The following is a 26573-nucleotide window of genomic DNA, read 5'->3' as shown; positions in this document are numbered from 1 at the left end:
AAAGTACACATGTCCTGTGAGAGAGAAAAGAGGGGTTTTGATTTAACCTCGGAGGTTTGTGGACTGCTGCATCTGCTTTCTCTTGACCCCAGGGGACAGTGGCAAGGCAAGATCGTGACTGCAGCATGGGACGGTGCTTGGCACACAGAGAGTTCTTTATTACAGCAAACCAAGGGTATTAGTTAATGTGTCTGCTGTGGGTAAGAATCATGACAAGGCTGATAAATCAGGAATTTATCTCTATTTTAAAAGAAGCCACAGATGGTACTAAACCTATCAATTATATAACTGTTTTCATGGGGTCAAGCAGCTGTGTGACCACCAAAGATATACTTTCTCAAGGTTGACTCTCCCTGTGTGTGTGTGTGTTTATTCCCTTTTCTAGCACGAGGTAGAACTAACATCGAACTTAGAGAGAAATTCATCCTCCCTGAGGGGGCATCCCAGGGCATGACCCCTTTCCGGTCCCGGGGTCGAAGGTCCAAACCATCTTCCCGCACAGCCTCCCCTACTCGCTCCAGCTCAAGTGCTAGTCAGAGTAACCACAGCTGTACGTCCATGCCGTCTTCTCCAGCCACCCCAGCCAGTGGCACCAAGGTACGTACAGCCTCGGGTATGACCTCCTGCCCCGCTCCCAGCTCTGCACGGGCCATCGCTCAGTGTAGCCTCTGAAAGACTCCAGTGAGGAGAGGGACTTGCAGACAATAGACCAGGCTGGCCGGGCCCTAGTGGTACACAGATCTGGACCCTTAACATGGCCGCAAAGGACGTTTAAATAGGAATTGAGTCGTTAGGTCCAAAGCGCTTCTTTCCACCTATTCCCATTTTGAGTTTGAACCCATCCAGAGTTACTGATCTTGAAAATCCAGGCACTGTCTGTGCAGCTGGAGCTAAGTAAGAGAGAAGTTCGTTGTGATGATGGGTTGTAGATGAAGAATGCTACTGCCTTTCTGCCTTGGCCCCTTTCACCCCGTTGGACTGATGCACATTTTATTTTATTTCCTGTTTCTTTAAAATTTAGTGTCTTCTATTTATTATTTATTTATTTTATGTTCCCAATTTGCTCCTTTTGTGTTCCACTTTCAATTGTTCCCGTCCTTGCCTTTGGATTTCCGTTTCACAGACTCCGCTTCAGTTCTCTCGCTGTTATGACAAACCCTGGCTGGTAAACAGTAGAGCTGGCACCCCTGTCAGGGGCAGCCACTACCCTGACCTCCAGCTGCCCAGCCCCGAGGTAGAGTATGGCTTTGCTGACTAAGGACACAGGCAAGACCAGGCCCTCGCTCATGCCGAGAACCTGACCAGCTCTTCCTCCTGACACGAGTCCGTGCTCTTTTCCATCTTTGTGGTGTTTGCTTTCACAGCTGATTCATCCCGTCCATTGTCTTTCAGGGGTTTCTAACTCGGATTCACCAAAATTGGAGATAAATAAGAGATGCCTGAGACTGGATTGTGTAACAACTTCCCAACAGTCCTTAGAATGATAACTTGCTCAGGGTGGTAAACAGTGGTCATTCATGGTGATTTATCAATATTGTTTATAATCAGGCCTCTTGGAGTCTCCAGACGTCGTCGTATCTGACACAAACGAGTTATGAACACTTGAAATTCAACGACAGCGCATGTTCAACAGTGTCTACCTTTGCTTAGGACAGAAGAGTGGCTGGCAGCCTCCTGCCCGGAGTCATATTCTGGGGGTGGTTGGTGTTGCCACACTGGTCCGAGGCTTGGGCGCTGCCTCCTTCAGCCAAGCACAGCATTTGTGGACACTGCTCTGAGGCTCGGGTTTTAGTTTCTGAGTCCCTTGGCCCAGGCACTTGGGTTTCGATAGCCTTGATTTGAATACACATGCCAGCAGCGCAGCATGTTCAAGGGCCGTCATTAAAATGCCCAAGTGCTTTTGGAAGAGCAGCGTTTCAGAAATAAAATGTGGACGAGCAGCTTGTCTGATAGCGGTACAACTGGCACTCTAGCTCCCGCCGGGAAACACTGGGTTCTTGTGCCTCAAAACGTGGCACTGTGTTTAGTCGTGTAAAGCTTCAACCAGTGTAAACAGGAGGTACAAGAAGCCAGTGTCCACAATGGACTCGCTTCTCTGGGTTTCATCCCGCTTCAGTTCAGAAATACATCTGGCTTAGAACGTGATCTGGGGACCCACTGACACTAAATCCCCATGATTCAACTTGCCTATCCTGCTTTTTCTTCTTTAGTGGCTCCAGTTTCATGAAAGTCTCAAAAGTTCTAGAATTTTTAAAGTTTTAATTATGAAGTGCCAATTCTCATAGGATTCTGGTAGATCACCTTTTCTGTCTTAAGGTTTTACCTTTGGTTTCCTTTTATTTCAAGGTTTCAACTTCTCTTAACTACTGGTATTCTGCACACTGTCCTGGCGTAGACTCCCAGCCCAGCATCTCTGGGGCCACGTCTGCCCAGCAGCAGTAGCTTCTGAAACTGGTGCTCTTCCTCCTGTGTGGGCCAGGAGGGTTTGTGCTGGAATGTGAATCCCTCTGTCGCTTTTGCTCTTTCTTTATAAAGAAAAAAGAAACACAACAAAATGGGTTGCTTTACTCTTTTCTTTGTATAAACATCTTAAAAGTCCTGGAAAACAATTTACATGATTGATTTCAAAGAAAAATTAGAAGAGCTGTGGCATGAGTGATACCCAAAATAGATTTAAAATATTTTCTCTCCAAATTCTTTAAAAAAGTATATATATACACTCAGATGGTAAATGGAGCTACTACCAGCATCAGTAATGATAAAATACATCTAGCCAGCTCTTTGCCAGTTTGGGAAGTGCTTCTGCATGTGACTTATTCACTCAACAAGTTTATATTGAGCCCCTCGTCTGTGCCAGATGTAGTATTAGGTGCCTAGGGTGTGACAGGGAGCAAAGTAAGTCCCTGCTTTTCTGGAGTTTCTGCTTTAACCTGGGAGATCTCAGGCAGCGAACAGGGAGCCTTCCTGGGCTGTTGAAGGGCCAGCAGCAGGCCAGTGGCTGCAGTGGACTGCACAAAAGGCAGTGTGTGGCAGTGGGCTTCAGAGAGGCAGGCTCCTTCCCTGGTCTCCAGGGTGAGAAGTGGAGGCACGCGTGCCAGTGTATGTTAAGTCCAGACCCAGGCCCTTCTGGTCCCAGGCCGTTCAGAGGCTTGTTCCTCATACCACAGCCCCACTCTCGTGTGCTTCTCCTAATCGTTTATTTGATCAGTCAAGTAATTTAATCTTCATTCTACCAGTGAAGAAATAGATCTACTTCAGTGAATTTACTGCATCTCTATGATAGGGACTGGAGTAATATTTGGATCTCCATGTTAACAGTTTGGGGTTAGAACTCATATGTCACATGCTGCTGCTGCTGCTAAGTTGCTTCAGTCGTGTCCAACTCTGTGCAACCCCATAGATGGCAGCCCACCAGGCTCCCCCGTCCCTGGGATTCTCCAGGCAAGAACACTGGAGTGGGTTGCCATTTCCTTCTCCAGTGCATGAAAGTGAAAAGTGAAATTGAAGTCGCTCAGTCGTGTCCGACTCTTAGCGACCCCATGGACTGTGGCCCACCAGGGTCCTCCGTCCATGGGATTTTCCAGCAAGAGTACTGGAGTGGGGTGCCATTGCCTTCTCCAACCCCAAAACTTTGATACTTTGGAGTATTTGGATTTCTTACCTTTACTCATTTATCATATTTCTGTTTGTTCTGACTATTGTAATCTTAGCATTTGAGGATTTTTTTTTTCTAGTAGAAATTTGTCAGTAAGATAAAAGGCATTGGAAGACATTTTAAAACCTTTAATTGGCGCATGAAGGCTTTATTTTGGAAATGCTCCAAATTCATGACCTAGCATACTTTCAAAATAAATCATTGTTTTCCTGGACTTTTAACTAGCTTTTCAGTTTTTTAGAAAATGAGGAGGGCTTAAGTAAACCTTGTAAAGTGGAATTTCTGTCAACAATTTCACCAAGTAAATATGACCTTTTTTTTTTTTTAAGGTTATTCCATCAACAGGCAGCAAGTTGAAACGACCCACACCCGCCTTTCACTCAAGTCGAACATCGCTTGCTGGCGATACCAGCAACAGCTCTTCCCCGGCGTCCACGGGTGCCAGAACCAACCGGGCAGGTAAGGGCCTGCCCCAGCTCTTCTGCACTGGGCGTAGGGGCGAGGGCATGGCCAGGCTGGGAATCTGGAAACAGCAGGCTCCCCGCAGCGCTTCACTCCTCCCTGAGGAGCAGAGATGCAGAGAAACACAGGTGCGGTGCCCAGAGGACAGCTGGCTCAAACCTTGCCTCCCGAGAGCAGGCGCTCCCACAGCCCAAGCCACAGCACCTGTTCGCCATCAGAAACGATTGTACGGGGGAGAATGTGAGAGGGGGAAAGGGCCTCCTAGAGCCGGGCCTTCCTAACACACCGTATTTATGTTGGCTCGGAGCTGAGAGTCAGGGGAGGATCACGTCTGCTCACCTGTGGACGTTGCTCCTGGGAACCTAGGGCTTTGGCTTCCACTTGCTGCTGTTTGCCGGCCCTCCTGCCCCCCATTCTTAGTCCACCCATGCGGCTCTCTCCTCCGAGCGGGGGCCCAGGGCAGCCCCGCTCCACTCCGCCATGGGGGCGTGTGAGGTGACGGCGCTGCTGATAGAAGCTGCTTCCTGTTCCTCAGGACGCTTCTCAGGTAGAAGCCCAAAGTCAGAAAAGGCTTCGGCAACTTCTGTGTAGGTGAGAGAACCGAGAATCAGAAAGACTCTGGTTTGCCCACGGTCACTCAGCACGTCAGGTGGTACTAGGATCAGAACCCTGGCCTCCGGTTCTTTTGTTCTCCACACCACCGCCACCATGCCCTCCACCCACCCCACCCACCCACCAGTGCTGTCTCTATTAAGTCTGCCACTTTATTCTTAAATTCCAGACCCTAAAAAGTCAGCCAGTCGCCCTGGGAGTCGAGCTGGCAGTCGGGCCGGGAGTCGAGCCAGCAGCCGTCGAGGAAGCGATGCCTCTGACTTTGACCTTTTAGAGACACAGTCTGCGTGTTCAGACACTTCAGAGAGCAGTGCCGCAGGGGGCCAGGGCAGCTCCAGGAGGGGGCTCAACAAGCCTTCCAAAATCCCCACCATGTCCAAGAAGACCACCACTGCCTCCCCCAGGACTCCGGTCCCCAAGCGATAACACTGTACAAGCACCCCCAAGCCTCTCTCCACTTTGAATCCTGCTCCATGCATTGGGTGTATATTTATTCTGAATGGGAGAAGTTATATTGTTAAAAGTGTAAAAGAATAATTGTGTTATGAAGCTGCCTTATTTTTTTTTCTTTTTGTAAGTTACTATTTTCATGTGAATATTTATGTAGATAAAATTTGCCTCCTGGTAACCCTGTAATGGATGGGGCCCAGAAATGAAATATTTGAGAACAAGCAAAAAGGTCAAGATGCAAATGTGTATTAAAAAAAAAAAAGCCTCTAAATAGGGTTTCTGCGCGGTGCAGGGTTGTAAACCTGCTTTATCTTTTAGGATTATTCCTAAATGCATCTTCTTTATAAACTTGACTTGCTATCTCAGCAAGATAAATTATATTAAAAAAAAAAATAAGAATCCTGCAGTGTTTAGGAACTCTTTTTTTGTAAATCACAGACACCTCAATTAGTGAGAACCGAGGGGAGGGCACTTCTGATTGCTTTTTCCATTGTTTTTAATGTTGTGTGATTTTAGCTGAAGAGAGGGAACCTCATCTAGGTAATGTTTGCACATGATACAGCAAAAGGAGTTCATTGCAATACTGTCTTTGAATACTGTCTCAGTACTGGGTGTTTAAAGGACAAATAGCTGCTAGAATTCAGGGGTAAACGTAACTGTTCAGAAAACGTCAGAACATTGGGGGTTTTTAAGAGTCCTGGTTCATAACTTCCTATCCAACCTGGCCGCTAATAACTCCTGTGCTCACTGGGACCCAGGCCGTCAGCAAAGGGAGACTCCCTGGTGGCATCGTGAATTACAGTTTGTTTATCTGCATTTTTTGCTATTTATTTAAAATGGTCGATCAACTTCCCACAAACTGAGGAATGAATTCCACGAGCCTATTCTGAAAATGTGGACCTAAAACAAAACACTCGCTCATCCTTTAAAGGAGTTCACCAGCACACTTGTTAACAAGTCCCGTTTGCTTCCGTCTTTTTTTGTGCGTAATAAAGTCAACTGACCAAGTGACCATGAAGAGGGGCTGTCTGGGGCTCCTGATTTTTAGCTGCTGTTCCTCTTCAGCTCCGACCATGTTGCTGTGTGATTATCTCAATTGGTTTTAATTGAGGCAGAAACTGAAGCTCTACCAATGAACTGTTTAAAAACAAGACACACTTTTGTATTAAAATTGCTTGCAGTAACAAATATTTTGTATTTCCTGCCTTTTTTTTCTCAACCATTACCTTATATATAACATATTACTCTGGGGAATGATTATGTTTTAGGTACTTCAGTGTATTATTCAAATCCAGATATCTTGGATAAATTATGGAGCTCATTAATAATTTTTTCCTTGTATATCTTATTCTCATTAATTTCATTTAACAAGGGAACAAAGAAATAGACGGTTATTAATGTAAATCTGTAGGGCTATCTACCTCACTTACATCATTAAACAAATAACCAGTATGTAAGAAGATTTCTGTTGTAGAAATCACAGGCCTTCCCTTAGAGCTTCAGAATATGGGCCAGTTTCCCACAGTATGCTGAAATTTCTGGTTAAATGGTAAAATAAATAGGATTTCAGAGGTAGAAACAAAAGTGGTCATCAAATCTAGCTCCTTTGTTTTATAGACAGAGAAACAAATGGGAAAGTGGGAAGAAGGTAATTTTCCCGAGATCACATAATAAATAAACGGCAGAAGTGGACCTTGAATCTAGTCCTTGGCTTCCTATCCGAGCCTGCCAGTTCTTTTCCCTTCAGCCCCTCGTTGGCTTTTAATTAGAACAGCCAAATATTAAGTAACTCTGACACAGGAGTTAGACTAGGAAATAACTAGAGAACTTTAGAGGTAAGAGGGATTCAACCTCATCCACCTGCATCCTTGCTCATTGGGTCACACTCCCCATGTGATACGGGAATTCAGTAAGAAGGACACAGGATTGCCAGAGCTGTTTGAGGCCAAATATCCCAAAAAAAGGAATGTGCAGCCTGACAGATTCTGAAGCAAGAGCGTACTTACTCTGTTCTCTGTGGAATCAAGTTTAACTTCAGACTGTTGGAACTTTGTAGGAAGGTGTTTTCACTCAAAATCGGCTTACCCCTCTAGACTTCCTAGCTGCAGAAGCATGCTGGGAGGAGCTTGATCTCCACTTTCTCAGAATCTGGACCACAGTCACTTGTTTTTCTTACCAAGGAATTCAGGGTTTCTCTCAGTCTTGGAAACAAAGTTCAGCTAGGGTGCACTCTGCAGAAAGTGCATTTCCATTCAATAAACACCTGTGTGCAAGACCATGTGGAAAATTTAGGGATAACAGGAAAGGGGTTACAACTGCAGTCTGTGACACAAGTGCTAAACAAGTAACGCAGACTCGGTGTCTGCTAGGATAGAGGAGGGCAGGTTCTGGAGCCTTGAATAACAACAGCTAACGTGTTGAGTGCTTGCTGTGTGCCATCTCTGTGCTAAGGCTCTGTGTACATTATTACATAATTCACATCATAATCCTACAATTATGAGCCTCACTTACAGATGAGGGACAGCCTGAGAGAGGTTCAGTGACTTGCCCAAGATCACAAAGTTGCCAAGTGGCTGGGGAAGCCCTTGTTTGACCCAACTCTGGACATGGAACAACAGACTGGTTCTAAATAGGAAAAGGAGTACGTCAAGGCTGTATATCATCACCCTGCTTATTTAACTTCTATGCAGAGTACATCATGAGAAATGTTGGACTGGATGAAGCACAAGCTGGAATCAAGATTACCGGGAGAAATATCAATAACCTCAGATAGGCAGATGACCCTTGTGGCAGAAAGTAAACAAAAGCAAAAGAGCCTCTTGATGAAAGTGAAAGAGTGAAAAGCTTGGCTTAAAACTCAACATTCAGAAAACTAAGATCATGGCATCCAGTCCCATCACTTCATGGCAAGTAGATGGGGAAACAATGGAAACAGTGACAGACTTTATTTTGGGGGGCTCACTGCAGATGGTGACCACAGCCATGAAACTAAAAGACAGTTGCTCCTGGGAAGAAAAGTTATGACCAACCTAGACAGCATATTCAAAAGCAGAGACATTACTTTGTCAACAAAGGTCCGTCTAGTCAAGGCTATGGTTTTACCAGTAGTCATGTATGGATGTGAGAGTTGGGCCATAAAGAAAGCTGAGCACCGAAGAACTGATGCTTTTGAACTGTGGGGTTGGAGAAGACTCTTGAGAGTCCTTGGGACTGCAAGGAGATCCAACCAGTCCATCCTAAAGGAAATCAGTCCTGAGTATTCATTGGAAGGACTGATGCTAAAGCTGAAGCTCCAATACTTTGGCCACCTGATGTGAAGAGCTGACTCATTGGAAAAGACCCTGATGCTGGGCAAGACTGAAGGCAGGAGGAGAAGGGGACAACAGAGGATGAGATGGTTGGATGGCATCACCAATTCAATGGATGAGTTTGAGTAAACGGGAGTTGGTGATGGACAGAGAAGTCTGGCGTGCTGCAGTCCATGGGGTCACAGAGAGACACGACTGAGCAACTGGACTGAACTGAACTCTGCAAGAAACCTTCCCCATGTCAGTTCCCCTCAAGTTCAGGAGTTTCACGATCCCACTCACAGATCACCTGTCCCCACTTTTTCTGCCCTTCCAGACACTTCGCTGGCCCCTCTGTTAGAGAACAGCCTCCATTCTGCCTTCAAAAAGACTGTTCACTCGTGACCCCTGAGGGCCACTGGAGGGCAGGGAGCTGGGCAGCTTCATCTCTGGCTCGGCACAGTGCAGATCAGCTCCCAGTGGTTTATGGGAATGTGAGGGTATCGTTTCAAGAGCACAGCCATCTCCACTCATCCTAAATGGAGATAATTTCTATTACAAGAATCAGACCAGCACTAGGGCTGCTTGCAGTCTTGCTGGGAGACCAGTATTATACAGTACACAATGGGAGAATTACAGGCTAGATCTGAGGCCCCCAGTGACTCAAAGAGGAAATGCAGAGGGAAGCCCAGGAACATAGGGACAAGGAAGAGGGCAGGAGGTTTCAGAGGCCCTGACTAAGTCTGACAAGGGGACACCCTCGACTCTGTCCCCTGCCTGTGCATGCAGAGTCACCAAGCCTTGTGGATTCACCATAACAGCCCTCCATCTCACCTCTATTAGAGGATCATTGTTGTCTTGGCCCCTCACATTACTGTACCTGTCTCCAGCTGTAGGTCCTGAGTCCATGCTCCCTCCAATCCGTAAGTCCCCTCTACATCCAGCCTCTGGTCAGGTCCTGGGCACTTTGAATGGCTAGTCTGAAACATTCTTACTGGGTTTAGCAGTGTTGTAGAGATTTACCTGTTGGGTAAAAGGAAGACTAGGCATAAGACACCAGCAAGTGACTGGATTTAAGATTTGATATATTTTTAAGTTTGATGTGATCTTGGGGAAATCTGAATTTTATTGGATAAATCATACATTTATTTTGAAGTTTTATCTTTAACCCACATTGGGGTGCCATAACCATCTGCTATGCAGAGTCCTCACCTGGTCACTTGCCCCCCAGTCTCTCCAGGCTTCACTGAGCTCGCTTGCATGTGCTCACCTACTCCGACCCAGCTCCACTGTTGAGTGACTTGAGGGAAGTCCCTTAACCCCTGGGTGCCTCTGGCTCCTCATCTGTTAAGTGAGGTGGGGAATGGGGGGTGCAACTCCCCTATAACAAGGTGTGAGCCGGAAAGAAATGACACAGAACGTGGCTGGTGCACGAACAGTGCTAACTGTCACCAGCTATCGTGATGCTCTTTGGAGTCGCGGCCTTCACACAAGCTATTGCTTCTACCTTGAAATACTCCACTCCTAACCAGTTCATTCCAGCTTTTGGAGCTCAGTTTACGTGTCTATTCCTCTCAGTGCAGCTCCTTAACCATAAATGAAAAAACGAAGTGAGATTAGTGCCTAGGGAAGGGTCTGTGCAGAATGGTGGTGGTGGTTTAGTCACTAAGTCGTGTCCAACTCTTGGGATCCCATGGATTGTAGCCTGCCAGGCTGCTCTATCCATGGGATTCTCCAGGCAAGAATACTGGAGTGGGTTGCCATTTCCTTCTGCAGGGTATCTTCCCAACTCAGGAATCGAACCCAGGTCTCCTGCACTGCAGGAAAATTCTTTACCGACTGAGCTATGCGGAGCTAGTCAATCGAGGAGCCCTGTCTCAAACCGCTGAGAGCCGTGACAATTAAGATGCAAAAGATCAGGAAGGACGCCAGAGTTCCTTGACCTGCGGGAGGCATATCCCGCGCGCGGCTAGACCCGCACCGGGGTCCAGAGGGCGCACAGCAAACCTGGCGATGACAGCGCGGCTGCTGGAGCTGCTGGGAAGGCCGGCCAGAGGCGCCGACCGAGAGCGCGCAGGAGCCAGGTGGGTGGGAGCGCCAGGAGCAGTGACACGACAGGTGTCAGATGTCCCGGAAGGAGCCCCCAAAGGCTCACACAAGGGGACTGCGGGGAAGACGCCGGGAGGCCGGCCAGCAGCTGCAGTGGCGAGAAACTCGGGCCGGGATGCTGCTGCCAGAGGGATGCGACCCATTCTCTAGACTTGGCTGGTACCCGCGAACCCCTCCACCTCTAGACCCGACTGAGGCGTCTCGGGTCCTGGGGCGACACCCCACGCACCAGGCAGGACTGCCGGGTCACTTCGTGGGCCAGACGAAGAGTTGGGATCCGGCTCCGACAGGGCGATCAAGGAAGGACACGCCTCCGCGGGAGCGCAGGATCTGATCTCCCCGACCGTGCTTCTACACTGGGTCCCCAGGCCCAGTCCCCGCGCCCTCCCGACAGCGCAGCCAGCAAGGGAAGGGGAGTCCAGGACAACAGCTGGCCCCAGACAGCAAGACTGCAGATTTCTCGCCGTATCACCTACACCGAGTCGTATCTCAGTCTCCATCGCCAGCCACGCAGAGCCCCTTCCCAGAGCCTTGTCCCCGCCCCTGCGCCCCCATTGGTCGGGTCCGGGGGGGGCGGGAGCCGACGGCTCCCAGCTGGACAGGGAGAGGCGGCCGGGGCCCCTCGGAGCGGTACAAACTCGGTCCACACCTCCCCGAACCCGACGGCAGCTCTCCCTGCGCCTCTAAACTGAGCGGCTTCGGCAGCAGCCGGACTGTCGGGAGCAGCGGAACGGACAGACTAGCCGACCGTCCCTGGTTCCCAGAGGAGCTCCTGCCCGAGGCGGTGCGGCAGCAGCCGACGGTCCGGGAGCTCTAGGGACCGCGCCGCGCTCGCGGGCGACCCACGACCCGTCCCACCGGCCCCAAGCCAGGCCCGCCGCGCGCCGTCGGGGCGGCCCCGATCCGGGCCCCGCTGGGAGTAGATGCGCGCGCGGTGAGGCCGCCGGGTCCCGCCATGGCCGCGCGCCCCGGGCCGCTCTGGCTGCTGGGCCTGGCGCTGTGCGCGCTGAGCGGCGGCGGCGTCCCCGGCCCGCGCCCCCCGCTCGGCTGCCCGCAGCGCCGTCTGGGCCCGCGCGAGCGCCGCGACTTGCAGCGCGAGATCCTGGCGGTGCTCGGGCTGCCCAGGCGGCCCCGGCCCCGCGCGCCCCCCGCCGCCGCCCTGCTGCCGGCGTCCGCGCCGCTCTTCATGCTCGACCTGTACCGCGCCGTGGCCGGCGACGACGACGAGGACGGCGGGGCCCCCGAGCGGCGCCTGGGCCGCGCAGACCTGGTCATGAGCTTCGTCAACATGGGTGAGCGCGGGCCCCAGGCGGGCGGCGGCGACCCCGAGAGAAGGCGGCGGGCTGAACGGCCCTACCGGGGCTGAGCGCGAGCGGCAGGGGCGTGTGCGCCACCCCGCGCAGGGGGAGCGCCTGCTGGGGGCGGGGAATCACCTTGTCGTGGACAAGGACCTGCGGGAGGAAAACCTGCCCGGCTCCGGGCAGCGAAGTCTTAGGGATGTGGGGGTCGGTGAGCTGCTGGACCGACAGGGACGGACGAGGAATGTGAGTCCCCGAGGCGTGTGCCTTCACCCGCCCCCCGAACACCCCCGACGGTAAGATCCTGTAGTGTTAGGTGGACGCGGGTAGTGCCAGGAAGACAGTCTGGTCCTGGCGAGACAGATGAGTAAACAGAGGCTGTGATGCTGTCCCTGTGATAAGGGCGGTATGAAGAGCAGGACAAAGTTCAGTGTGAAAAACCCTGGACACGTCATCAAAGCACCAGGGTTGAGGTGAGGACCCAGATGTCCTGAGCCCACACTGAGCAGCCTCTTGCCTGGGTCACCTAGAGGGGCAGGGAAGGAGAGGGGAAGGCGTGGACTGAGCTCAGTGGGGCAGGGACTGTGGTCTTGTCACCCTGGGCTGGCATCTGGGACTTGGCTTGTCATGGAATGAGTGTCCAGCCCCAGTGAATGACCTGATGGGCAGTTTGAACCCTCTTTGTTCTCCCAGGCAAAGCCCAGCTTTTCTTCTCTGCAGAAATTATACTCCAAAGCATGAAACCATTTACCCTTAAAGTTCTCAAAGATCACGTTGTCCATAACTAAACTCTCTTTAATCTACATTCATGAACATAGGTCTCCCATCAGCTTTGCTTCCTGCCTGAGGCCAGTGAGGGGCATGGATCTAGGCTGCGGCAGATACCAGGCTAGACCTGGGGACCAAGGACCATAGCTCAGGCCCAGGTGGGGAGAGCTGTGGGACCCAGAGCAGGGAGAGGCCCCTGGCCAGGACCACCAGCCTCCCTTCACCTTGTAACCCCCCAGCAACCCTGTTGGCAGACATGGTATTCATCCCCATCTCCCAGATGAGGACAGTGAGGCTCAGAGAGGCGGTGTCTTGCTCAGGACAACGTGACCTCTGTGTGGCTGAGCCGGGACAGGCCCAGGTTGTTTGGCCCTCCATCCTGGGCTCAAGGAGGTGACAGTTCTGTGTCAAGGGGGCAGGCTTTCATGGTGGAAAGAGCTGTCAGAGGGGTTTCAGCAGAGGGACCCAGGGGTCAGAGTGACAGCAGGTTTTGTGAGTCTTCGGCCATTTGCTTCCTACCAGTAGGGCAAGAAGAGGGGACAATCTGGGAGGCCTGTCCCCCTAAACCACAGCTGGTGACGGGTTCAAGTGGGAGAGTGAGCCACAGGAGGCAGCTGTTAACCTCTGCTGAGATCCCAGTGCCAGCTCAGGACTTGGGCTGGTGGGTTCTAGATGCCGCCTCCCTGGTCAGAGGTGGGGTGGGGACAGAGCCATCCATATGTGGAACTGAGGCTGGAGCTCTGTGCTGGGGACAAGCTGACTCCGGGCACAGGACCAAGAAGAGCTGTGGATACAGCCCCCCTGAAAATGCCCCCATGGGAGCCCTCCATGTGTGAGTCACCACCTAGCCCAGGTCCCTCTCTCCCCAGCACCCCCCGGGGCAAGGGGTACATGCCTCTGGTGGGAGCTGCTGCTGTGAGTGAGCAGCACCCTGAGCTCAGGACCTGGTTCCCCTCCTGCCTCTGCTGTGTGGTCCCAGGGAAGTCCCTGCCCTCTCTGAGCCTCAGAGCTCTCCTTGTAAAATGGGGCTCCTCACAGTCTGTCCTCAGAGTTGTTGTGAGATAGGTTGATAGAGCAGAAAGTCAGCTCCTTTTTAGGGGGAACCCAGCCCTGGTCAGTGCTGACCCCAGCCTCTCTCAGCTGCTGCTCAGCCTTGGTGTGGATGTGTGGAAATGTCCCACCTGTCTTATAGACACACGAGACCCAGAAACAGATTTTTAAAGCCATCCAAAGGTGTTCCTACCAGTTTTTTAATAAAAACAAAGACTTGAACTACCATAGGCCTATAAATGTAGCAACTTGTGAAGCTGTTTTACCAACCTCATTCCATGGGCTCAGAGAAGTTAAATAACCAACCCAGGGTCACACAGCATATCCATGACGTCATTGAGGCTAAAGATTCTAAATTCGTTTCTTCCCACGCCACCTCTGTGTGCTTCCATGGAGATCTAAGACTTCTGATGCTGTGGATTAACAAGCCGATCTTTGTTCAGGGGAGGCCTGGTGTGTGGGCAGGTCCAGCCAGCTGTCAGAGGGCCTTCTTTCTTTATTCTGATGTACTAATTGCACTAGTAAAACTTCTTCAGTTGGAGCAGTTTAACTGGTAATTATGTGGGCTGATGTGGGCATTAGGCAGCTACCAGCGTTGTTTCCTCCTTTGGAGGCCCCGGCCCCAGGCCCTGAACCACCCTGGAGTCTAACAGCAGAGTCGCTGTGGCGTCAGCGCCCACGCCGAGGCTCCCACACCTGTGGTCTCCAGCTCCCCTCTGCTGCTGGCCTCACTGGCTCCTGAGAGGCCAGGCCTGGGGCTTGCTGGGCCTTGACCATCAGCAGCACCTGTAGGACCTAGAGGCCTGGGCCTCTTAAAGGCTCCCATCCAGGGGTTGGGCCTCTGTCCAAGCAGACACTTCAGGGGCCTACTGGAGGTGTGACTGCTGGAGCCTGTACTGGGGGCCAGGGCTGCGGTCAGAGCCGGGCCCTGCATGGCCTGCCTGTCAGTCTCTCCCTGTGGACTCTTGGCTCCCATTGGCCAGAATGTAGTGATGGGGCCGGGACCTCAAGGAGTGGACAGAGCTGGTCCCTGGTGTCGCCTGAGCTCTGGGGAGGAGATCCTGAGCTGGGAGGCAGCACCCAGGGTCTTGGCCCTCCTGGGCCCGCTGTGGATTCCTGCACGTCCCTCCCTTATCTGGTCTCTTCTCAGCACACTGCCCACCCCTCCGCCCAGCTCAGGTGTGACTGGCTGCACCCCAAGTGTCTCAGGCTGGCCCGGCCCCTCCGGAGAGAGGCAGGAGAGACACCTCTGGCATTTCTCCTGAATCCTTCCCCACCTCCTGTCTGCGGAGCGGGGGTGCCCATGCTCCAGACTGAGAAACTGAGGCACAAACAGCACTGCAGGCTGACGTGTCGTCAGAACTGAACGGGACCGTCTTCTCCTTTGTCGTGACCTTCCCTGAGCTGGGCTCACTCATTCCCGCGGTCCCGGGCAGCTGAGGAGAGGGGTGTGAAGGAGCTGAGCTCTTGGGTTCAGGAGAGGCAGGGCTCCGTGGGAGTGAGGGGCCTGCCCGGGTCCTGTTCAGCCCCTGACCTTGAAGGAGTGACCCCTCACCTCCATGAGCCCCGGGGTCACTTACTTTGCTTCCTTACTACAGAGTTCTTTCATATTTTCCTGAATTCACTCCACAAACGGTCATGGGGCGCTTGCTCTGTGCCGGGCTCCATTCTGGCCCCTGGAATGCAAGAGGGAACGAAACAGAGACCCTCCTTGTGGAGCTGACCTTCTGATGGGAGACACATACCTGCACCTCAGCCGCAAGGTGACTGTCACCTGGTCCCCACAGTGGCGCCCTCCCTGGGCATCAGGAGGGGGTGGACAGTGTGAGGACGGGCAGGACGGGCTGGGGTTCTGACCCAGACTCACAACTTGCTTCTTGACTCCACCTCCTACTCTCAGTGTGGTCTGGACTCTCCAGTCTACCTCTTGGAACCTCCGTCTCCTCCTCTGTAAATGGAGATGCTCACGGTACCCACCCTGGAGGCTGTTCAGGGACTGTGTGAGCCGCCACCCAGTGACGACCACATGCCGAGACCCTCCATGTCTGTCCTTTCATCTCATCTCACAATTACAGTCGCATCTTTGTTTTAAAAGGCTCAGAGAAGCTAGGTGGTCTTCCCAAGGCCACACAGCTGGTCATCTTCCTGCCTGTGTATCTTCTGCTCTTGTCCTACACAGAAGTGGCCTCTCCCCCCAGCCCAGGGCCCATGATTAGGTGCAGTGCATGCTGCTGAGTTGGTCTGTGTTGAATGTATGTTATAAACTGAGAGTCCTATTTTTAAAGTGTCTTTATTGTTTGGGGATTTGCAGATAAAGCATGCTCACTGTACAGAAATCAGTTTGCAGAGGAACATGTAGCATGAGTGCCCCTGGAAACCCGCCTCCTACCAGCCCATCCCCTCAGGCAGAGCCACCTTCTGATTTCTATCACCAACCAGTCCTTTGATCTGTTCTCGAACTTCATGTGAATGGAATCATAGTACATACTCTAGGTCTTTCACACAACGAATTGTTATTGAGATTCACCCATGTTTTGTTGTATATATTGTTCGAATATAAATGAGTTGTCTGGCATTGGAAACCATGCTTATTTGGGACATTTGGGTTGTTTCCAGTTTTTGGTTGTGCATAGAACTGTCTAAAAAAAAAAAAAGAACTGTCTAAATATCCTTGTATATATCCTTGTACATGGGTATACTAAACCTGGATTTCCATCCTGACTGTGCCACTTGGGAGCTGCAAGACATCACACAGCTTCCTTTTAAAGTCTCTGCACCTCATTTCCTTCGCTTTAAAACAAGGTTCATAGGGACCACCTCCCAGGGTTGTGTAGGATCTCTGATACATGCACGCAGGTCAGATGCACGCCTGTTACACAGTAGGAGCATAATATATGGGAGCTGATGTATCACATCCTGTTTCTGAGCCCTTGCTCACATTGTACCCTCTGCATAGAATATACTCACTCCATTTCTTCTAATAAGGAATGGGCAGGGGTTTCCATAAATCTGACTCTTCCTACCCCGCTCCTCCCAAGGAGACAGACTGCTTCCATGATCAGAACCCTCACCCTTGATCGCCTGTATTTCTTAGGATTCTGCCTATATGATCTGGGGGCACATTTAGCCTGTCTTTTTGCCACCTCCCCCCAGGAAACTACAAATAACCTGAGAACAGCGACCAAACATGAGTCTCATGGCAAACCAACCCCCCAGACAAATCCCGTCCCCCCACCCCTGTGCAGCCAGCCTTCAGGGCAGACTGGCGACACTGAGGGAAAGTGAAAGCGGTGGGAGGCAGGGAGCACCGAGAGCCAGGGGAAGGAGACAGAGCAGGGCCAGCCTCCCCATCTGTGCGGATCACGCTCTGCCTCCCCCCGCCCCCCCCCCCGCCCCGGGACCCGAGTCCCCGCAGGGCCCTGCCTGGAGGACCATGGCCTCAGGAGGTCGCTCTCAGGCACCTGTTGATGGAAGAACCTTGTGAACAGGTGACCCCCCCATCCCAGTATTGCCACCAGAGCAAATCTGGGGCCACTTATATCACATGGGCTCCAAGTCTGCAATTCCACATGAAAGACCCCTAACCTGACACATGACACCCAGTGATCCTCTGCCCCCGGGCCTCAGTTTCCTCATCTATGCAGGGTGGCCCCGAAGGCCTTTCCAGCTCCCACCAAAGAACGTGCCCCCCGCCCTCCCCGCCCGCTGGTGGCCCCCCACCCCCCACCCCGGGGGTGAGGCGGGCTCAGGAGGGAGCACATGGCCAGTCCTCACAGGCACGCACTCCCCGCGGGACAGAGGGCGTGTGTCACCATGACCACATCCTTCTGGAAAGCCCCACAGCTCAGGTCTTTCCCTGGTTGACCTGGAGGAGCCGCATCCTCCTTGCTCACATCTCCTGGGATCTATTTTTGGCTGTGGTGGGCTAGATGTGGTGCGGCAAGCGGGTGCCCCTTTTAATTTGGGCTTTGAAGCCAGCTGAGGTCTGGATGGTAATTATGAGCATGGAGCCATTTATGGAAACAGGCCCTGAAAAAGTCAGTAATGAGAACTGACTAAAAATGCCCCAGAATCAAGCAGCGCTGAGATTCCTGGGTGGGAGGGAGCCCTTCAGGAGGCAGAACCGGGAGGTGATGGAGTCCGCGGCTCCCCTGGGACGTGGGACCGTAGAGACTGGGTCTTGTCTTAGGTCTGAGGGGCCCCTTGGCCTCGTTACCAGTGGGACCAGCCAGACAGGCCCAGCCCGTCCGCCTCCAGGGCCCCAAGGGAGCCTGTCCTCCTTGTCGGACTGTGAACAGAGGCGAGTCCCGCAACAAAGTGAGAACATGGGTGGCTTCAGATGGAGGCCTGAGGTGACCTGCAAGCCACTCAGCTGGACACTGAGTCGCTGTCCTGGAGATCAGGAGCCCTTGGGAAGAGGGGCCGGACATCCCCTCTCTGGGCCCTGGGGACATGAGGGGCTGGACAAGCAGACCGCTGAAGCCTCCTGTTTCCATCCAACTGTTCAGTCTCTGCCTCCAAATTGGTCACCGTCCAGAGGACAGATGAGCCAGGGATGGGGACCCTGGGACAGGGAAAGGGAGAGACTGGCAGGCTGATGTGTGGGGTCAGGGGAGGGCAAGGGGGCTGTTACAGCTGGACCGAGAAGAAAGTAGCCTTCATACTTGGTGGGATGGGGCAACCCCCAGGAGAGGGCTTCAAGGAGGGTCTCCGGGGAGGGTGTTTACACTAGAGGGCCCAGGAGATCATGAGGATGAGCCGGGCCAGCTCGGGAGGCCTGGAAGCAGAGCCAAGCCTAAGACCCTCCCGTGGGCCCTGAGGAGCTGGGGAAGGGCTCGAGGGCAGGAAAGACTGTCGGACAGTTCAGTTTGGTTCACTTCACTCGCTCAGTCATGATCCGACTCTTTGTGACCCCATGAATCGCAGCATGCCAGGCCTCCCTGTCCATCACCATCTCCCAGAGTTCACTCAAACTAACGTCCATCGAGTCGGTGATGCCATCCAGCCATCCCATCCTCTGTCATCCCCTTTTCCTCCTGCCCCCAATCCCTCCCCTTTTCCAGTGAGTCAACTCTTTGCATGAGGTGGCCAAAGTACTGGAGTTTCAGCTTTAGCATCATTCCTTCCCAAGAAATCCCAGGGCTGATCTCCTTCAGAATGGACTGGTTGGATCTCCTTGCAGTCCAAGACACTCTCAAGAGTCTTCTCCAACACCACAGTTCAAAAGCATCAATTCTTTGGCGCTCAGCTTTCTTCACAGTCCAACTCTCACATCCATGCATGACCACTGGAAAAACCATAGCCTTGACTAGACGGACCTTTGTTGGCAAAGTAATGTCTCTGCTTTCGAATACCCCATGTCTTATTTATTATAACTGCAGATTTATACCTCTTAATCCCCTCCATCTATTTCACCCACTCCCACTATTTTTAATACACTTATTAGTTTGTAGTTTGTCTCTCCATTTAAACAATAAAATAGCATATATATGTATATGACATGTATGCATTTTTATAATATTTATGTTTTTTAATGTACTTATTTATTTTTGGTTGCCCTGGTTCTTCCTGGCTGCGTGGGCTTTTCTCTAGTTTCAGCAGGTCTGGGCTACTCACTAGTTGCCGTTTGCAAGCTTCGCATTGCTGTGGCTTCTCTTGTTGCGGAGCACGGGCTCTAGGGCACACGGGCTTCCGCAGCTGTGGCACGTGGGCTCAGTAGTTGCGGCTCCTGGGCTTCTAGAGCACATGCTCAATAGTTGGGGCACACAGGCTAAGTTGCTCCGCATCATGTGGGATCTTCCCAGATCAGGGATCTAACCCGTGTCTCCTGCTTTGGCGGGCAGCTTCCTAACCTCTGTGCCATCAGGGCTGCTGCTGCTACTGCTAAGTCACTTCAGTCGTGTCCGACTCTGTGTGACCCCATAGACGGCAGCCCACCAGGCTCCCCCATCCCTGGGATTCTCCAGGCAAGAACACTGGAGTGGGTTGCCATTTCCTTCTCCAATGCATGAAAGTGAAAAGTGAAAGTGAAGTCGCTCAGTTATGTCCAACCCTCACCGACCCCATGGACTGCAGCCTTCCAGGCTCCTCCGTCCATGGGATTTTCCAGGCAAGAGTACTGGAGTGGGGCCACCAGGGCAGCCCCTAATATTTGTATTTTGACATGTTCTTAGATAAAAGGCATATTAGCTGTACTGTTCCCCTTATTTCTTTTTAAAATAAAACTCTCCTCTGGAGATCACTTTCTTGCAGAATATAGATGATCTCTTTGTTCTAATTTAGCACCCCATCATGAAGAGGTACCATGGTTCGTTTATTCCATCTCCTACTGATAAACATTTGGATTGTTTCCAGTGTTTTTCTGTAACATATTACAAAATTGGGCTATAACAAATAGTCTTGTATGTACATCTTTTTGTGTTGTACCTTTGGGACAATTTTTAAGAAGTAAGATGTCTAAGTGAAAACGTATCATTTTGCTAAATGTTGCCAGATTCCCCTCCATGGGGATTATGCCATTTTGCCTGCCTGCCTGCCAACAACTCATGAGTGCTTGGTCTCATCTTCAGATCAGATCAGATCAGATCAGTCGCTCAGTCGTGTCTGACTCTTTGCGACCCCATGAATTGCAGCACGCCAGGCCTCCCTGTCCATCACCAACTCCCGGAGTTTACTCAGACTCATGTCCATTGAGTCAGTGATGCCATCCAGCCATCTCATCCTCTGTCGTCCCCTTCTCCTCCTGCCCCCAATCCTTCCCAGCATCAGAGTCTTTTCCAATGAGTCAACTCTTCGCATGAGGTGGCCAAAGTACTGGAGTTTCAGCTTTAGCATCATTCCTTCCCAAGAAATCCCAGGGCTGATCTCCTTCAGAATGGACTGGTTGGATCTCCTTGCAGTCCAAGGGACTCTCAAGAGTCTTCTCCAACACCACAGTTCAAAAGCATCAATTCTTCGGCGCTCAGCCTTCTTCACAGTCCAACTCTCGCATCCATACATGACCACAGGAAAAACCATAGTCCTGACTAGACGAACCTTTGTTGGCAAAGTAATGTCTCTGCTTTTGAATATGCTATCTGGGTTGGTCATAACTTTCCGTCCAAGGAGTAAGCGTCTTTTAATTTCATGGCTGCAGTCACCATCTGCAGTGATTTTGGAGACCAAAAAAATAAAGTCTGACACTGTTTCCACTGTTTTCCCATCTATTTCCCATGAAGTGATGGGACCGGATGCCATGATCTTCGTTTTCTGAATGTTGAGCTTTAAGCCAACTTTTTCACTCTCCTCTTTCACTTTCATCAAGAGGCTTTTGAGTTCCTCTTCACTTTCTGCCATAAGGGTGGTGTCATCTGCATATCTGAGGTTATTGATATTTCTCCCCGCAATCTTGATTCCAGCTTGTGCTTCTTCCAGTCCAGCGTTTCTCATGATGTACTCTGCATAGAAGTTAAATAAACAGGGTGACAATATACAGCCTTGACGTACTCCTTGTCCTATTTGGAACCAGTCTGTTGTTCCATGTCCAGTTCTAACTGGTGCTTCCTGACCTGCATACAGATTTCTCAGGAGGCATTCCTGGTGGTCTGGGATTCCCATCTCTTTCAGAATTTTCCACAGTTTATTGTGGTCTGGTATTCCCATCTCTTTCAGAATTTTCCACAGTTTATTGTGATCCACACAGTCAAAGGCTTTGGCATAGTCAATAAAACAGAAATAGATGTTTTTCTGGAACTCTCTTGCTTTTTCCATGGTCCAGCAGATGTTGGCAATTTGATCTCTGGTTCCTCTGCCTGTTCTAAAACCAGCTTGAACATCAGGAAGTTCATATTGCTGAAGCCTGGCTTGGAGAATTTTGAGCATTACTTTACTAGGTCTCATCTTAGAGTGTCTTAATTGAAAGATTTCTCCAAAGTACCACATCTAAAGTAACACCACACTGAACTGGAACTATAACTCCAATTTTTAAGATAGGTATATCCAGAAAAATAGAAATAAATACGGACATATATTTATGCATGGGTTAGGATTTGTTGTTGTCATTCAGTTGCTAACCCATAGAGTAAATTAAATGAGCATGAACCCATAATGATAGAAATTAATAAATGGATAAGTATGGGAGGAAGGATGAGTCTTCTTTTCAAAGAAATTCCAATTAATAAATGTAGAGGGAAAGAAGGAAACAGAAAATCACTATTGCAGATAGTGCAGTAATAATTGCTGCAGGAAAGAGCTGCTCCTGGTACTAAATTAGTGGGCAAAAGTGTGGGGAAAACAGGGCATATGTACAAATCTCAGAGTTTCTCCCTCAAGATATTTATCATTTCCAAAAGAAAAATAATGACATTAGAGTGAAGATATGTGGCAGATACCACCTTAACCAAAGAATTAGTAATCACTAGTAATAATACATGTTCACATTATGTCGTTGGATTTGATGTGCTCAGAAGGGGACATTATATCCATGGTATTCTTCTCCAAAATCTGTAACTTTGATTTAATAATGAGAATGCGAGAACACATCAGATAAACCCAAACTGAGGGACCATCTACCACATACCTGACCGATGACCTTCATAATGGCAAGGGCATGAAAGACAAAGAATGGCTTAGCGCTTGTTACAGGTCAGAGCAGATCAGGAAGCCCTAACAAGGAAATGTGGTGTGGGATCCAGGATGGAATCTTGGAACAGAAAAAGGACATAAGTGGGAAAACTGGCAAAATTCTAGAAGGGTCTATAATGTACTTAATAATATTGTACCAATATCATTTTCCTGGTTTTGAACACTATGCTGTGGTTTGGTTATGTAAAATGTTATCATTAGGGAAAGCTGGGTAAAAAATATGGAAAGTCTTTTACTGTTCTTGCAACAATTTTTCTCTTAATCTCAAAATCAAAAATCACTACAAAATGAAAGTTAAAAGCATAAAGTGACCCCACATACCCTCTTTTCACCCCCTCTTGCTGTCCTTCCCAGGGCTCCTCGCTTACAATGATTGTCTTTTTTCTACCTGATTTCCCCACTGTGCATAAAACTCGACGGGCACAGGAATAAGCACTGCCTTCAAATATGTTGCATAAATGAATTAATTAATGTTCCCAGATATGCCCAGGGAAAAATGAATAGAAAATGAGTGTTCTTAGAAAACCTCCAGAGCGTGAGAAGACAGCATAGGCAGGGGTCTTCTCCCATGTGCCCAAAGGCGAAATTATGGGACACTCCACCGCCATGCAAGATTAGGAATTCCTACCCTAGATGCTACAGATGGAAAGAATAATTTACTACCCAGAAACCTTGCTTCAAACATCAGCAGTCCCCCCAGGACATTCACAGAGACAGGATTCCTGGCAGGACTTATTTCAGATGGCCAGGAGCCAGAACATAGGTCAGGCAGGGACCACCTCCTGCCCTGCAGCACCCCCACCCGTCCCCCTCGCTGCCTGTCTGAATCTGCCAGGGGATCCGGGAATGAACTTCCCAACTCCACAACCAGCAGCAAATTTTACCGGGAAAACCCAAGAAATCACATTGTACAGACCTTGGCCTTTCCCCTAAATTCCCTCTACAGAGTATCTCACAGCTGCAGCGGGGTGGGACGCAGGGCCAGGTCAACTCCGAGGTGGGGAGGTTATGCCGTTTTTGGAGCACTGGATGGTGGCGGGCCACTGCGGTGGAAGGAGCCCAAAGGAGAGCCAGAATGCCTAGGTTCTGTCTCCACACGTGCATAAAAGTGGGAGAAGACTGTCTGCAGTGATCTTTCTTCCTTGAGCTCTGATGTTCTGGAATCATCAGCACGTTCATAAAGAAAATGTTGCTTTATGCCTGAGCCAGAACGCAGTGGACGGCCCCACTGGCGTGGCAGGGGGCCTCCCTCTCCTGACCTGGGCATCTTTGGGAGATTCCAGACCTTGGTTAGAGGGGAAAGTGGAGGCTGGGCATGAGTGTGCACTGATCAGGAAATGCTCCTGAATAATCAGCTAGAAGCATGTGCTGGGCCAGAACCGAGTGCGGCCACAGAAGCAGACAGGGCTTTGGACCCTTTCCTTTCATTTCTGTACCAAATGGTCATTTTGTAGATGTGGATTCTGAGACCCAGAGGATCAAGTGTCTTCATAAAGGTCAGGCAGGTGGAAAGGAGTCTCTTTGAAGCCATCCAACTGCCTTTCAGTTGCACTGATACATTTTTATGTGAATCTTTCATTCCGTAATTTATTTAGAAGAATAAAGCTGAATGTCTGTCTTTCGTCTTCTATGGCTCTTGAGTCACACATGAAACCCCCATTGGTGCTGGCAGGATGTTCTTACTTTGTTATGTCTGTTAGGTGAGGAAATTAGGGGTCAACACCCCTCCCACCTCCTAAGGCATGGCCATCGCTCCTATCCCATGATCCCTGCCCTTTACAAAGCCCTTTCACAGCCCTGTGTGGATAGGACCCTAGGACCTTCCCCCCCGCTTCCCAGATGAGCAGACTGAGGCCACCCACAGGAAGTACCTAGTTGCTGACAGAGGGCTAAGACTAGAAGCCCTAGGTGGAGATCAGAGCGTCTACCCCGCTCAGTGCTGTTTTAGTGGCTAGGGCAGGAGCAGCCAGCCTGGGAACTGCCATATGGAACAGCCAAGTCTCAATAAATGCTGCTCCTTAACACCGGTATCTGAGAACCATCTTCCCTAATCCACAGAAGCAACTGCTGCAAAGCCATACATCCACAGGTTCCAGCAAAGAAAGTGGGGCGGGGCAGGCCAGGATGAGGGGAGGGCTCCCCTTTGGCTCGTGACAGTAATGTCTAGTTTATTGCCTCATCTTAGAAGTTTTATCCATTTCTGATGAAAATAATTTTCCTAAAAATGTCCCACCGCCAGCGCTTGCCTGGAACAGCTGGGGCAGGCAGTTTCCTGTGCGGGAACTATGGGGTGGGGGTTGGGTGGGCATCGCTTTCACAAACCCACAGCACAGAAGCTGGGAGCTGAGGTCAGTCCAGGGGAGCAGGGCTCTCTGGACCCAGCACATGTGGGCCCCCAGGTCAGCAAGGGAGGGAGGCCACAGAGCTTGGTGCCCACGGAGCTGGCAGGTCCGTGGTTGTTCCCTCAGTCCTGGATCCAACGTGAGTCAGTGTTAGGCCTGCAGACAGGTTCCCAGGGACCCACCTGTCAGCCCCCTCTGTGCCTTGGGGGCAGATACACCTAAGGATGCTTTGAGAGGGGTCCGGCACAGGGCAAGGCTGGGTGACCCCTTTTCATTATTGGGGTCACTCCCTGGAACAGCCAACAGCCTGGACCTATTTCACCCTGCAGATCAGGGCTGCTTCCATAGCCACGTAACAGAGGTGGTCTCTGCAGTTCCCTAATCCACGGAAATTGTCCCCAAAGCTGTGTATGTGTGTGTCTGTAGGGAGGAGGGGACTCGTGTGGTGATATTCATGGCGAGCATCACTCGGTGAAGGTCGGGAACCCTGCCCTCCACGCCCTGCCTGTGTGGGAGGACCTGGATCTGCTCGTGTCATGCTGCCCACGAAACAGCCTGGCTCTGGGTGGGCATTTGCTGCAGGTCCAGCCCCCGTCAGACGATGGGGGTTCTGTTCCCTCCTCCCTGGTCCAGGGATGAAAAGCCCATCTCCTTCCCAAACACGTGTGTCCACTGGCCCCGCCCAGCACAGCTGTTTGCCCATCCCTGGACCAGGTCCCCACCGCGAGGACAGGAAGTGCTCCCACATCCGCCTCCAGCACCAGCCTGGTTACTTGTGGTCACTGAGTCCAGTAGCCAGAGAGAGAATTTTTAAAAAGACTCAAAAACATGTAATTAAAATCTCAGTGTTGGTTTTAGGGAAAGGCTGAGGGCGGCTCCCGCCCCTGCTTTGTGGAAACACAGATTTTTAGTGTTTGAAAGTGACAGGAGGCTAAGTGAGATGCCCTAAATATACTGTCCTGGGCATTTCCGGCAGCTGGGGAAATGTGGGGTTTACTCCACTCCTGCGGTCTCTCGCCCAGACAGTGAGAGCAGCCCCGCCACCAGCCCGCCTCGGGTCCCTGCAGTCTGGGCTTTACCCTCGCCTCCACACACAGCTTCCACTCCACCCTCAGACCACGACCCCCTGCTGCCCTGAACCCTGGCCCTCCACTGGTCAGAGCAAAGCCCACGCTCCGAGGCCAGGATTCCAGCCCTTGCAGCTGGACCACAGCCAGACTCACACCGCGAGCCCCAGCTCCGCACACCTGTGCGTAGAGGTCCCCTCTGCCTAGAAAACCTGTCCTCCCAAGACTCCTTCCTGTCCTTCAAGGCCAGTCCAGGTGTCACCTCCTCCAGGAAGCCCCCTCAGATCACGCCGTGGGACCCTCCGATTTCCCCCGCCAGCATTTCCAGGAGCTGTCTCCCTACCGTGCCTCTTCCTGGTCTTTTCCCTCAGATCCCTCTCCCTCTTTCCTCTTGTTCCTGTCCCCCTTTGCTGGGTGTTATGACTGTTTCTCCCCACTGGTGTCATTGTCCCTCAGCTCTAGACCTTTACTAACGCTGGTCCCTGCCTCTGTGGTTTCTTCTCCCTTGACATCATGGCACATCCACTCTCACCCCCAGACCAGCTCTGAAGTCAGCTACACGCCCAATCTCGGAGCCCTCGTCTCACTTAAATGGATTCAGCTATGTCTCTTTTCTGCCTTGGGTCTGAGTCTGTCTCCCCGGAGGAGGGACCTGTCCTGTACCCCATCTGTGGGTCCAGTAGGATGCTGAGCAGGGCAGGCTGGGTTTGGGGCCCGGGGACCAGACGTGGACGCTGCCCTGCGGCACTGCCACCTCACCACACAGCTCTTGGAGCCCTCTGAGCACCCAGGAGGCAGAGCTGGAGCAAGCCTGTTCTCAAGGAGGGAGTCAGTCCCGCCCAGACTGCCCA

The 26573-nt window shown here is 51.3% G+C and overlaps 2 protein-coding genes across 5 annotated transcripts in view; both read left to right on the top strand.

The window, feature by feature from the left end:
- MACF1 (microtubule actin crosslinking factor 1) overlaps positions 1–6367 on the top strand; it is a 320564-nt gene extending 314197 nt beyond the window's left edge. For 3 of the 4 annotated variants that reach the window (XM_055586319.1, XM_055586318.1, XM_055586320.1), the window contains exons 98-101: positions 386–597; positions 1124–1234; positions 3985–4114; positions 4899–6367. In XM_055586319.1, coding sequence (XP_055442294.1) covers positions 386–597; positions 1124–1234; positions 3985–4114; positions 4899–5155 — 710 coding nt within the window. In that variant the 3' untranslated portion in view covers positions 5156–6367. The remainder of the gene's footprint in view (positions 1–385; positions 598–1123; positions 1235–3984; positions 4115–4898) is intronic. The other variant, XM_055586321.1, reaches the window with a different exon arrangement.
- Positions 6368–11530: 5163 nt separating this feature from the next.
- LOC129656299 (bone morphogenetic protein 8A-like) overlaps positions 11531–26573 on the top strand; it is a 38486-nt gene continuing 23443 nt past the window's right edge. The window contains exon 1 of the mRNA XM_055587011.1: positions 11531–11867. Within this exon, the coding sequence (XP_055442986.1) occupies positions 11531–11867 (337 nt within the window). The remainder of the gene's footprint in view (positions 11868–26573) is intronic.

This window comes from Bubalus kerabau, chromosome 6 (genome assembly GCF_029407905.1).
Source record: "Bubalus kerabau isolate K-KA32 ecotype Philippines breed swamp buffalo chromosome 6, PCC_UOA_SB_1v2, whole genome shotgun sequence".
NCBI classification, from domain to species: Eukaryota; Metazoa; Chordata; class Mammalia; order Artiodactyla; family Bovidae; genus Bubalus; species Bubalus kerabau.
Note: the sequence above shows the minus strand (reverse complement) of the source record. Positions and strands in the feature narration are given on the sequence as shown.